Here is a 12,659-nt window from a genome sequence, read left to right on the forward strand (position 1 = left end):
AGGCCTTCCCTTCCCAATCCCACCGCCCTAACTTCACCCCCCAGGATGCCTTGGTTGTAATGGGGAGGGGTCGTCTAAGAATTTTTGCCAACTACACCCCCCAGGATGCCTTGGTTGTAATGGGGAGGGGTCGTCTAAGAATTCTTGCTTTTTGCAAGGCTAAACACCTTTTCCTAGCCACCTGCAGAATTTGGGGGGAGGCATTTCCCCTCAACATGAGTCTCTTCTGCCCAGCTGCCTCTCTTCCCCTTTGTGCATCATTATTATTGTTATTAATTTTTATTGTGTCCGAAGCGAATTACAAATTTTTCACAGTAATATTTAAGGTACATAGTGACAATGAATCAGGGGCATTCCCACCACCAGCGTTGTTCTCCCTCCACCCCTGTTCCCAGCATGCCTCCCATATCTCCTTCCTTTACCCCCCCAGAATACTAGTGTAACTGGTTCCCACTTGTACATCCTTTGTGCTTTTTTGTTTGTTTGTTTGTTTCCCACTTGTACATCCTTTGTGCTTTTTTGTTTGTTTGTTTGTTTGGGTGGGTGGGTGGGTGACACCGGCGGCGCTCAGGGGATACTTCTGGTTCTGTGCTCAGAAAATTGCTTCAGGCAGGCATGGGGGACCATACGGGATGCCGGGATTCGAACCACCTTTAGCCTTAGTCGGCTACTTGCAAGGCAAATGCTCTACCGCTGTGCCATCTCTCCGACCTCATCTCTTTGTGCTTTTTCTGCGCGGGAAGTTTCCCCTAAAGAACAGGTGTGCGCAGGGACAACGCTTCATCGCGAAAAACTACATTTCCCATAATTCCTCAACAGCGGAACTACATTACCCAGAATGCCCAAAAGGGAGGTAAGGACTAGGCATGCGCTCACGACTCGGCGAAGCAGTGCGCATGCGCACATGACTCGGCGCGCGGGCAGTCCGGGAGGCCGCTACGGGCCCCGCCTTGTGCGCATGCGCGCGTCCCAAACCAACGCCCGGGAGTTGCAGGCGCGGGGTTGTTGGTGGCGCGTTGCAGTCCAAGTCGCACGTGAAGCTAGCGGTGGCCGAAGCCCGGTGAGTGCGGGCCCAGAGCGGGCTGCGGGGGTTAGCACGCAGGAGGCGGCTGCTGCTGCAAAGCGGGAGCGTCCTGGAGCTCCGGTGGCCTGCAGAGCACGCCTGCCTACCTGGGGAGGGGGTCCGACGTCTGCAAGGGCGCAGGCCACGGCTTGGTTGGGAGACCCAGATTTTCCGTTGCTAGGCAACGGGGGCGTCGTTACCAGGCAACGGGAAGCGTCGGGCTTCCGGGGAGAAGTGGATTCCCTATGCAACTTGGAGGTCTGGGCTTGGAGGCGCTAGTTAACTCCGAATCCCCGCTCCTCCACCCACCTGGGAGTCTTTTAGGGGTACCCCAGCTCCATCCAAGGCTTACTTAGATGCTGCAAGCCCTTGCCAGCGACGCCACCCAGCAGGAGTTGGCTGGCAGGGGACGCGAGGTTCGAAATAGCACTTGCCACTGACTGACACCCGGTCTCCGGGAGAGGCTGGGCCCAGGGTGCTGCTCTCCTTGCCCTGCCCTGCCCTGCCCTGCACAGTTGCTGGTTGACAGCTGTCAGGGGCTTAATCGGGAGCCTCCCTCTCCACCCTCCGAATACCAGGACGCTCCCTTGTTGCTTAATGGCAAACTTTTCATAGGTTCTGTTGCACGCAGCAGCTGTGCTGGGGAGGGGGATTCCGCTGTGGAGCGGGGCAGCAATGTTAAACACTCCCCCCCACCCTTCCCCACTCTTCATCTTAACTCTTGGCGGGGCGCCCGCAGGTCCTGAACCTTGCAAGCATTCGTTAGCTATTGTTCGGGGCAGGACATTCTCCCGTCCAAGAAATGAGCGAGTTTGCAGAGTCTGGACAGAAGGTGGCCAAAGTCAGCTCGAGGTTTGGAAACTGTTAATACCTTCCAAGTAACGGAGGGAGGTGAATATCAGCGGATTTGGGTCCCCCAAATCCAAAGTATTCTATCAGTATTGAGCCATTTACAAAGTTCTTGCAGAAGTTTTTTTTTTTTATCTCCTTGCAGTTATCTCCTTCATCCCCTCTTAGCTTTGTCTTAAAGGGGAGGAGATGCCAAGTCTGGCTTAGCAGGTTCTGGGCTTCTATGTGATTGAATTGATTCTAATTAGGGTCCTTTGTACACACACAGTCACGATTTTGGGCGCGGGGAGCTTTGCCTATTGCTGCCAGTGTTTTTTGGCAGCCTTCTGGTTCTATATCAGACACGGAACAGAACAAATGGACCCCTTCCACTGTAAGGGTTGGCGCTGGACATAGAGGTAGCAGCCACTGAAAGCAATGCTGGAGAAATCTGGTCCCGCCATTGGAGCTGAGCCGACTGCCCCTCCCACCAAGAAGTGATTCATCTGTGAAAGGAAGCGGGAGGGCTGGAGGAGGCGACTTGGCCAGGACTGTTTGGACAGCCCCACCCTTCTCCCATAGCAAAACCACAGATAAACACATTGTGCCTTTCTCGCGCCCAAAGAGTACCCAGCGGCTTTCTAGCCTGGCTGCAGCTGCTGGAACAGAAGTGGCCCGTCTGGGTCCAGGATTTAGCCCTGCTCACACCTCTAGGTCTGGAGATGGATCTGCAGATCTGGATATGTGGGCTTCCAGCTGAGCCCCCTGGATGTCCTCCCCCTTCGGTTCTAAATGGCATTTAGGCTCCTCGAGAACAGGGACTTGTGTCCTAAGTGTGTGGGCAAGGCAGGAGCTAGAGGACCCGTTGAGATTTTGATTTTCTGCAGTTTGAGAATTGCGAGCCTTTTGTGGGACCTTGAAAGGTCCTTGGAGCTCACTAAGTCAGGAGGTTCTGGGGATAAAAAGGGAAGGTTGGCAGCAGCTTAGAAGATGGGTGCAAGAGTTCAGGGAGCGGGTGGAGTGCAGAATGTCTTGGAAGGGGTAGGGGCAAGAGGCGAAGGCTTTTAGGACAAGGTTCCTGGCAGAGTTGGAGTTGGCTTGCACTCCCAACTACTGCCAATTCTCTTGATCCAAGCCTGTGATTGGACCCGAGTGAGGAAGGTACAAAGGCACTGAGGCAGGTTCTTGCTATTTGGGGTGGACCGGGCATGAAGGAGAGCAGATGCTGTTAAAAGAACTCGACAAAGCCGACTAGCCAGATAGTCGCACAAGAGTCTGTAGGGTACACGGCTGAATCCTGCTGGTTTTAATTTCTGGTGCATGTCAGGTCAGCTGGCAGCGTGCCTCTGCCTCTGGCCTTCCCCCTGGAGGGTTTATTTCAAGGTCCCTGAGCTCCCTTCCACAGGGGGCAGCTGGCCGCTTCCAAGTTGAGGCTGGCCCGGAAAGGCAGCAAGCTTGCCTTGGGGGTGGTGGAGGCAGTGCATATCACCCTGACCTTTTGCAGAGGAGCAGATGACATCTGAACCGACTTGGTGGAGGCCCTGGGATAGAGGATTGCACCCTGGGTAGCAGCCTTGCTCCTTACAGGCCCCCCCAGCACGATTGTGACCCACATAGCTCCGGCCCTGACCCGTGCTTTCCCTGGCAATGACCATTGGCAGGCAGGAACCATCTGGTCCTCAATTTGTGCCAAAGGAGAGGAAAGGCTTCCCAGCCTGAGAAATGCAGGGTTTTGCAACCCTGCTTGATTTTCCAGAGGGACTCCGAGCGAGCACCTATTTTGGGACTAGAAGGTGAGGTCTCTCTAGTCCTTTCTTAGACTCTACATCTTCCCACGGAGCAAGATGGTGGAGGTTCCCTGGGCGACTCCCTGAACAAAACTTCAAACAGCGGCCCCTTTGCTACTGCTGCTTTGACTTTGGGGCTCAGCTTAGTCTCTTAGATCACCGGGGCTGAATCATGGAAACTCCCTGGAGCTACAGGTTCGCTTCAGAGCCTGGAAGAGCCAAGGGGAATTTGCTGGTGCAAGTTGCTATTCCTCAAGCTTGGTGGTGGCAAGTAGCAGCTGCAATGGAAAAAATACTTTTGGAACCACTCCATGCCTGCTCCGATGAGTAGATACTTGTTGGTGCTCGCCTGTGGCATCGGGGTGGGGTGGGGGCTAACAGGATCAGAGCACAAAACGGTTATAGGTGGATTTTGTCATCGTGATTTCCGCATATGATTGGTAGATTCCAAGTTTTTGGGGGCTCATGGATACTTCATGTATGATTCTTTCAATTCCTCCAGAGACCTTACTTGCAAATGAATGACAGAGGAGAGGTTGCTGAATTTCTCAATCTACTATTTATTTTCAGTTTTTCCTTTCTTAGGAAAAGGAGGAATAAAATAGTACCTACCCAATGGACCGTTGGGAAGATTAACTGAACTAGGTGGGCCAGAGAGACAGTACAGCAGGGAGGGCTACTTGCCTTGCAGGTGGCTGACCGGCTTCAATCCCTCATCTTATAGGTACCCCCAAGTCTGCCAGGAATAAACCCCGAGCACTCTTGGGTATGGTCCCCCAAATAACAAAACAGAACCCCCAAAAACGAATGATGTGAATCCTGGTTAGCCTTTTGTGAACCCTGTCCCCTGTCCTCTTTTGGGGGGTGTGGGGGCGGGGCTCACACCCGGCAGTGCTCAGGGGGTACTCCTGGCTCTACACTCAGAAATCGCTCCTGGTAGGCTCAGGGGACCATATGGGATGCCAGGATTCGAACCACTGTTTTTCTGCACGTAAGGCAAACACCTTACCTCCGTGCTCTCTCTCCAGCCCCAGAGGTCTTGTTTTAACCCTGTGTTGGCTCATTGGGGGCCAGGGGTTGAGGTCATTCGGTGTCACTTTTGCAGGGTGGTATCCAATGGCCATCTTGTTTGGGTCTAGGCTTACCTAGGCCACACACTGGACAGTGCCACCAGAATCCCCCTGACATGGCACGTGCATGTGGAGCTCTGGTTGACTAAAATGAAGAGCCAGATTGAAAGTCACTGATTGAGGGCCCAGAGAGATAGCACAGCGGCGTTTGCCTTGCAAGCAGCCGATCCAGGACCAAAGGTGGTTGGTTCGAATCCCGGTGTCCCATATGGTCCCCCGTGCCTGCCAGGAGCTATTTCTGAGCAGACAGCCAGGAGTAACCCCTGAGCACCGCCGGGTGTGGCCCAAAAACAAAAACAAAAACAAAACAAAAAAAAAGTCACTGATTGGGCCTGGAGAGATAGCACAGCGGTGTTTGCCTTGCAAGCAGCCGATCCAGGACCAAAGGTGGTTGGTTCAAATCCCGGTGTCCCATATGGTCCCCCGTGCCTGCCAGGAGCTATTTCTGAGCAAACAACCAGGAGTAACCCCTGAGCACTGCTGAGTGTGGCCCAAAAACAAAAACAAAAAGTCACTGATCACTGTAGCCCCTTCATGTCCTAGTCCACACAGCTCAGAAGCACAAGCTTGGGTCAAACCTTGGCCTGTCCACTCTGCCCTGTGACACCTGGCAAATGTTTAACTCCCAAGGCCCTTGGTTCCTTGCTGTCTGCACCAACAGCAGTGGGGAGGGCTCTGGTCCCTCACACTCCACTGCCCTAGAACAGAGAGCAGGCCCGCTAGCATGTTCTTTTATCCTGTTTGTTTTGGGGCCACACCCTAAGGGCTACTGCTGGCTCAGTGCTGGGTTGACTGGAGCCAGGGATGGAACTGGGATCCCCAACATGGAACATATGTATTCCAGCCCTTGCTGTCTCCCGTGCTACTTTTTTAAATAGTCTTTTTCTTCCTCTTTATTTTTTTTTTGTCACATTCTTATTTGAGCATGCAAGTGACATCATTGTACCCTGTATACTATTTGGGGGTAAGTGGGGGTAGAGCCACATACCCAACTATGCTCAGGGCCTCCTCCTGGTTCTGTTTGCAAGGCATCAGTGGTGAGATTTTGACAGCAGAATGTGGGGCAAGCATCTTAGCCCCTGTACTATCTCACTGGTCTATTTTTTCAAAGGCTTTATCTTATTTTTGAATCTCAGCTTTCTTTGTTGGAGCAGGGTGGAGTCTTCAATTTAAATTTTAATTAACTTATTTTTTTAAAATAAGATATAAGCTGGAACGACAACACAGCAGGTAGAGCCTTTGTTTGTCTTGCTCGCGGATGACCTGGGTTCGATCCCCAGCATTTCATATGGTTCCTTGGAACCTGCCAGGAATAATTTCTGAGTGCAGAGCCAGCAGTAACCCCTGAGCAACTCTGGGTGTGACCCAAAAACCAATAAAAAAAGATTTTGGGTGCTGTGATTTAGTTATTCTTAGCTGGGGCTCAGGTATACGATGTTCCACCACTAATCCCACAACCTGTGTCCCCAGGTTCCCTCCCATCCCAGCCTGCCTCCTTGCCAGGCACGTTTCTTACATTTGGTTTGACCACACCTGTCGGTGTCCAGGGGTTACTCCTGGTTCTGTGCTCAGAAATCACTGCAGGCTTGGGGGATTATATAGATGGAATGCTGGGAATTGAACCTGGGTCTGCCGTGTGCAAAGCAAATGCCATTCCCGCTGTGTTATTGTCCCCGCCTCAGTTTCTTTCTTTTTCTCACTTCCTCATTTCTGTGCTCAATGTCTAAGGATGGTCTGGACATTTCCCTGTGAGATTGAGTATTCCCATTTCCTGTTATTTTAATATATTCCTCAGATAAGTGAAATCATCGTGTTTTTCTGTGTTCTTCTGACTCATTTTATTAACATGATGCCTTCAAATTCCATCCAAGTTGCAGCAGAATGCATGATTTCATTCTACTTTGCATCTGCAGTTTTCCTTTTTCTGTGTGTATACATACATATACACACATATATACATACATACATACATACATATCTTACTTTCACTTTTCTTTCTTTCCTTTTTTATGGTTTTTGGGTCACACACAGTGATGTTCAGGGGTTACTCTTGGCTCTGCACTCAGAAATTGCTCCTGGCTGGCTCGGTGAACCCTACGGGATGCCGGGAATTGAACCACCGTCCATCCTGGGTTGGCTGTGTGCAAGGCAAACGCCCTACCATTGTGCCATCTTTCTGGCCCCTTAATTTCATTTCTCACCCATCTGTTGTTGAGCATCTAGGTTGATTTCATACCTTAGCTGTTGTGCTGAGTGGCTGCAGTGAGCAGTGGTCTTCATGTGCCCTTCTGAATGAATGGTTTTTTGTGTCCTGGGGTTAGATACTAGAAGTGAAACTGCTGGGTCGATTGCTAACTATTTTTATTTCTCTGAGAAACCTCCATTCTGTTTTCTTTTGGTTTTGGATTACCCCTGGCAATGTTCAGGGATTACTCCGGACTCTGCACTCAGGTGTTACTCCTGTGGACTTGGGGGAACTGTATGGGATGCTGGGATCAAATCCCAGTCCACTGCATGCAAGGCAAATGCCCTCCCCTCTGTCCCTCTGTCTGGTCACTCCAACCCTCTACTGTTTCCTTAAGGGGTGGAGCTAGACTGCATTTCTACCAACTCTCACCAGTGGCTGAGAATTCCTTTTTCACTATAGCACCTCTATTTTAAGTTGATGCAGTGGACCATACTGTGTTTTGGTTTTGGTTTCTTTCCCCCAGTGTCCATAGTATCTAAGACACACAGAGGGAGGCATTGGGGTTTTAGGCCTGGAAGAAGCCCAAGATAGGTCTTGTCCACACGAGGGAACTGGATACTTGATGGTAAACTAACACGCTTGTGGTGAAAAATGTGGATCAAACAGGTCAGCCTGCAGGAGTCGAAAAAAAAAAATCCCTGTTCTGGGCCTGAGAGATGGCTCAAAGTGTGGGTCCTCAGGCCTGGCATGCACAGGGTCTGGAGTTCCCATCCTCAGCATCAAATGGCCTCCTGAGCACTGCAGGATATGACCCTGGTAACTCCTGGCACCCCAGGAAAGGGTTTCAACTCACAAAAAATAAAGCAAAACCTGAAAAAGTCTTGTTGTGCCTTTCTTAGCCAGCAGGGGTGGGCTGGTGAGGGCATCATGGCAGGTGGGAATTGGACAAGCTTCAGAGTGGCCTTGCTGGGCTCACCTGTGTCTCTTTCCCCGCAGACATAGACCCAGCCATGGTGGGCCCAGGCAGCGTGTGGCCGTGGACCAGGTGTATGCTCAGAGCAGCGGCGTTTGTGGGCCTCCTGGCTTTCCTCTCCCTGCATGCAGCATCCGCCCAGTCCCATCAGCATTCCCATGCTCCGCCACCGCAGGGCCAGCACTGGAAGAAGGAGGCCCCCACGGATGTGCTGAGCCAGATGGGCCGCGCCATACGGGGCACGCTGGATGACTGGGTGGGCCCGGAGAACATGCACCTGGTGACTGAGGTGAGTTCCGGGGGTTGGGCCCTGCAGCAGCTGTTGGGATGGGTTAGGATCATCTTTTATTTTGGGGGGGCTATACTGGGGGCACACCTGGCTCACTCAGCACCTGGCTTGGCGCTAGGGGATCCCTCCTGGCGGTGCTCAGGGGACCATAGGCAGTACCAGGGATCGAACCTCTAAGCAAGGCAACTGTCTTCCTGGTCCCCCTGTTCTTAATTCCACATAATCCCTGGCACAGAGAGTCCTAGATGTCAATGAATGGAGCTGTTAATAGCTCTCCCTTGTGCTGCCATTTCTTGGCTTTGATCTGCTGTCCGTTTTCCTACTCTTGTCAGAAAGGCTGGGAGATGAGCCACCTATGAAAACCCATCCAACTGGGTGAGGCAGGGCCAGCCTGGGGCTACCTCTGATCCAGAGGCTCAGTTGGCAAAGAACAAAAAGCCTAGAACCATCTCATTCCCTGGAGAGGTGGAAGGCAGGGCAGCTGGCCGGGGGTTTAAGGCCAGCAGTAGCGTCTCCCTAAGATGTCCAAAGAGTAGGAGTTACAGACCTCTCCTAGACTTGTGGCATGAAATTGAGTTCCCTGCTGATATATTCAGGATCCCCAAAAATCTCCCAAATTGAGAGACCAACTCCCATTCTTCAGTCCCCCCTTCTCGGGGAGACCTTGGCAATAATCGTCTGCAATAAATGATCCAGACAAAGAGGTTTTGGGAGACAAAAGTTTTGGCCAAAAGAGCCTAATCCTCCCTGGTTCGATCTTTCTCCTCTAATTTCTGTCTCTCTGTTCTCTCTCCTGTCTCTCTCCTCTGTCCCTGTCTCTTCTCTCTTCTGTCTCTTCTGTCTTTCCCTTCTCTCGCTCCTGTCTCTGTCCTCTCTGTCTCTCTCTATCCTTCTCTGTCTTTCTCTCTGTCTCTGTGTCTTTCTGTCTCTGTGTGTCTTCTCCCTCTCCCTCTCTGTTTTCCCACAACCCCCTCTGTTCAATTGCCTCTGCCCAACCGTTTCCTTTGGCTTCCCCTCCAAGCTCCTTTATTTCCCAATTAATCGCCCCCACCTGGAAAGTTCAGGTGGGACGACAGACAAAGAACAAATAGAATAAATACAAAATAAATACAATACATAAAATAAATACAAAAATACTCTACACTCAGTGACTGTCACTGTGTTTTGGGGTAAGTTCACACTTGGTGGTTCTCAGGGGTTACTTGTGGCTCTGTATTCAGGAATCACTCCTGATGAGCTTGGGGGATCATACGGGATGCCAGGATTAAACCCGAGTTTGCCCTATGCAAAACAAGTGCCCTACCCACTAGTCTCTATCACTCTTGTCTCCTCTGATTTCTTTCTAAGACTAAAGATAGTCTTTTTGTTGGGGGTGGGGTCCCACACCTGGCTGCACTCAAGGTTCCTCCTAGTTCTGTGCTTAGAAATCACCCCTGACAGGCTCGGGGGACCATATGGAATGCTGGGATTCAAAGCACCATCCATCCTGGATCGGCTGCTTATAAGGCAAATGCCTTACCGCTATCTCTCCGGCAGTCTTGAGTCTTTTAGGATCTTCTTTCCCACTCTTTATTGCCCCTTGGGTTAGACTGGGGACTCCAGTTCTGCAGGGGGATTTCTACAGGGATTTGAGATCTCTTTTTCATATACTCTCACTCATTCTCTCTCTCTCTCCACACACACACACACACACACACACACACACACACACACACACGCATGCAATTCCATTTGTACTGGGATTTGATCTCACGTTCCATGATTATTGTCATCCCCCAAATCTCCCAGCAAATAGGCTGAGCTAGGACCCCACTCTCCTGGCTCCAGTAGTTGGGGGGGGGACTGCCATCACCCTGGGGCTGTTCAGGAAGGAACAAGCGGCAGGCCCACAGAGCCTTTCTGGCAGAGCAGAGCTGCTGTGAGCTGACCCTGCTCCCATCCCGCTCTTATCTGCAGACCCTGACGCAGGTCATGTGGGCCGTGTCCTCCGCCATCTCTGTGGCCTTCTTTGCCTTGTCTGGGATCTCCGCCCAGCTGCTGAATGCCTTGGGACTGGATGGTGAGTGACTGGAGGGGACCTGCTGGAAGTGGCGGTAGGCTGGGGAGGGGGTGGTCAGAACTGCACCCATCACTCCCCTGTGACGCTGTGATGTGGTTTGTATGTTTGGTTTTTTTATTTTATTTTATTTTTGATTTTTGGATCACACCTGGCCGCTCTCAGGGGTTACTCCTGGCTCAATGCTCAGAAGTCGCTCCTGGCAGGCCCAGGGGACTATATGGGAAACTGGGATTCAAACCACTGACCTTCTGCATGCAAGGCAAACACTTTACCTCCATGCTATCTCACCGGCCCTATGCTTGGTTTTTTTAGTTTTGGATGGTGCTCGGGGACTACTCCTGGCCCTGTGCTCAGAAATTTCTCCTGGAAGGCTCAGGGGACCATAAGAGATGCTGAGGGTGGTGGGTGGGAATGACTCAAGTTGGTCCTGGGTCAGCTGTCTGCCAAGCAAATGCTTTATCTGCTGTGCTATATCACTCTGGCCCCTCCCCAGAGATTTGGGTACAGTTTTTCTTCATTTAGACTCTTCCTGGGTTTCTCTCAGATCTCCCAGGGCAGATCAGCTCTGCCCGCCACAAGCAGCCCTCCACAGCACAAAAAGTCAGGACTCTGTGGTCCTGCACGACCTCTTGTTCCTTCCCCCATCCCACATCTCTGTTTCCAGGGTTGCTGATTCTTGGCTTTCTCCCCTTGCAGGAGACCACCTGACCGAGGACCTGAAGCTCAGCCCTGCGCAGGTGCAGACCTTCCTGCTGTGGGGAGCGGGGGCCTTGGTGGCCTACTGGGTTCTTTCCCTGCTTCTCGGCCTGGTCTTGGCCCTGGTGGGCCGGATCCTCTGGGGCCTGAAGCTCGTCCTCTTCCTGGCTGCCTTCGTGGCCCTGGTGCGGTCCGTGCCCGACCCGTCCATGCGGGCTCTGTTTCTCCTGGCCTTGCTGACACTCTACGCCTTGCTGAGCCGCCTCACGGGCACTCGGGCCTCGGGGGCCCAGCTGGAGGCCAAGGTGCGAGGGCTGGAGCGCCAGGTAGAAGAGCTGCGTTGGCGACAACGGCGAGCTGCCAAGGGGCCCCGGGGTGTAGAAGAGGAGTGAGGAGGCCCTGCCACTGTCTTCGTCAGATCCAAAGAGCTCAGCTGCTGCTTGTGGGTTGCGTGGCCTCTTCCAGGCACCCACTGCCCTTGCCTTGCCTTGCCTTGCCCTTCCCTGCCCTGCCCTCCCCTGCCCTGCCCTCCCCTGCCCGAAGGCTTCCCTGCTTGCATCTCTGCACCCTCCAGCCCCCTATGCCTCCCAGAGCTAAGCCTGAGCAAAAGGAAGCCCCTTCCCCATGCCAGTCTTGAGGTTCTCTGTCCGGGGCTGGTACTCTAACACTTTCTTCAGCCCTTCAGCTCCGGCTTCTGCATCTCCCCCTATACTCCCAGCCAGCCCGCCTCGGCCGCCACTGCCTTGCCTTCCTCCTAACGCTCTCACTCTCCCAGCTTCGAACTTCTCCTTTGCCAAACTCCTCAGCTCCATCGTCTGGGTCTGCCAGTTGGGGCTCTCCACTGGTCCCCCTTTGAAGGCTGGACCACCTCCCATGTGTTGAGGGAATGGGGAAGGAGGTTCCCAGGCCATCCAGGAAGTCTGTTACAAGTGCCTTAATCGCCCAGGCCAGCCGGCCGCAGGGCCTCCACTTGCCTGTACTGTAGGATGTCGCGGCTACTCGAAACAGGACAAGACGCCACCCCCTTTGCACAAGCAAAGGGCCATAGAGGCCTCACAGGGTCTGCCCTGGTCATCACCCACCTGGGAGGGGAAGTTCAGAAGAAGGGGTATCCCAGGAGCACTTGCCCTCGGGGTCCCACTCATTGGGGATCCAGCACCACCCTAATTCTGGGTGGCATCCCCTACCAGAGCAGACCAGGGTGTGCCCGCGTGCCTAGACAGCCCTGTGAGGCAGGCAGGTGTCTTCCCTTCACCCCAGGGTAAAGAAATGAAGCCGGGCCCTTCTGTCACCTTGGTTTGATGTGGACACACAGCCGCAATGATATATATATATATATATTTTTATCAGCGCTTGGTTTGGTTTTAACGAAATAAAGTGCACGCTGTTTTATGACCTTGTCACATCTGCATCAAAGGTGCTTGCTCCACGGCTGGATTGCTTTGATTTCTCTTGTGTACAGATAAATCCCTTTTCTTCCCCCCCCCCCCCCCTCCGCTGCAGAACCAGGAGTGCAGCTGGCCCAGGAAAGCGGGGAGGAGAGACAGGAGCCCCAAGGCATGCTGTTACCAGCTACCTCCCTCACCCCAGGAGTGTGAGGGGCAAGGAAAGCATGCCGCCTTCCCCCACTGGCTGAATGCATCACC

General features: G+C 52.8%; 1 protein-coding gene across 1 annotated transcript; it reads left to right on the plus strand.

Annotated features, from left to right (window-relative positions):
* Nucleotides 1-7,972: 7,972 nt before the first annotated feature.
* On the plus strand, nt 7,973-12,405 carry TMEM109 (transmembrane protein 109). Its single transcript, XM_049779900.1, has 3 exons — nt 7,973-8,258; nt 10,215-10,317; nt 11,014-12,405. The coding sequence occupies exons 1-3, from the start codon at nt 8,007-8,009 to the stop codon at nt 11,403-11,405; spliced, it is 747 nt and encodes a 248-aa protein (XP_049635857.1). The 5' UTR covers nt 7,973-8,006; the 3' UTR covers nt 11,406-12,405.
* Nucleotides 12,406-12,659: the final 254 nt, after the last annotated feature.

This window comes from Suncus etruscus, chromosome 9, assembly GCF_024139225.1.
Source record: "Suncus etruscus isolate mSunEtr1 chromosome 9, mSunEtr1.pri.cur, whole genome shotgun sequence".
NCBI classification, from domain to species: Eukaryota; Metazoa; Chordata; class Mammalia; order Eulipotyphla; family Soricidae; genus Suncus; species Suncus etruscus.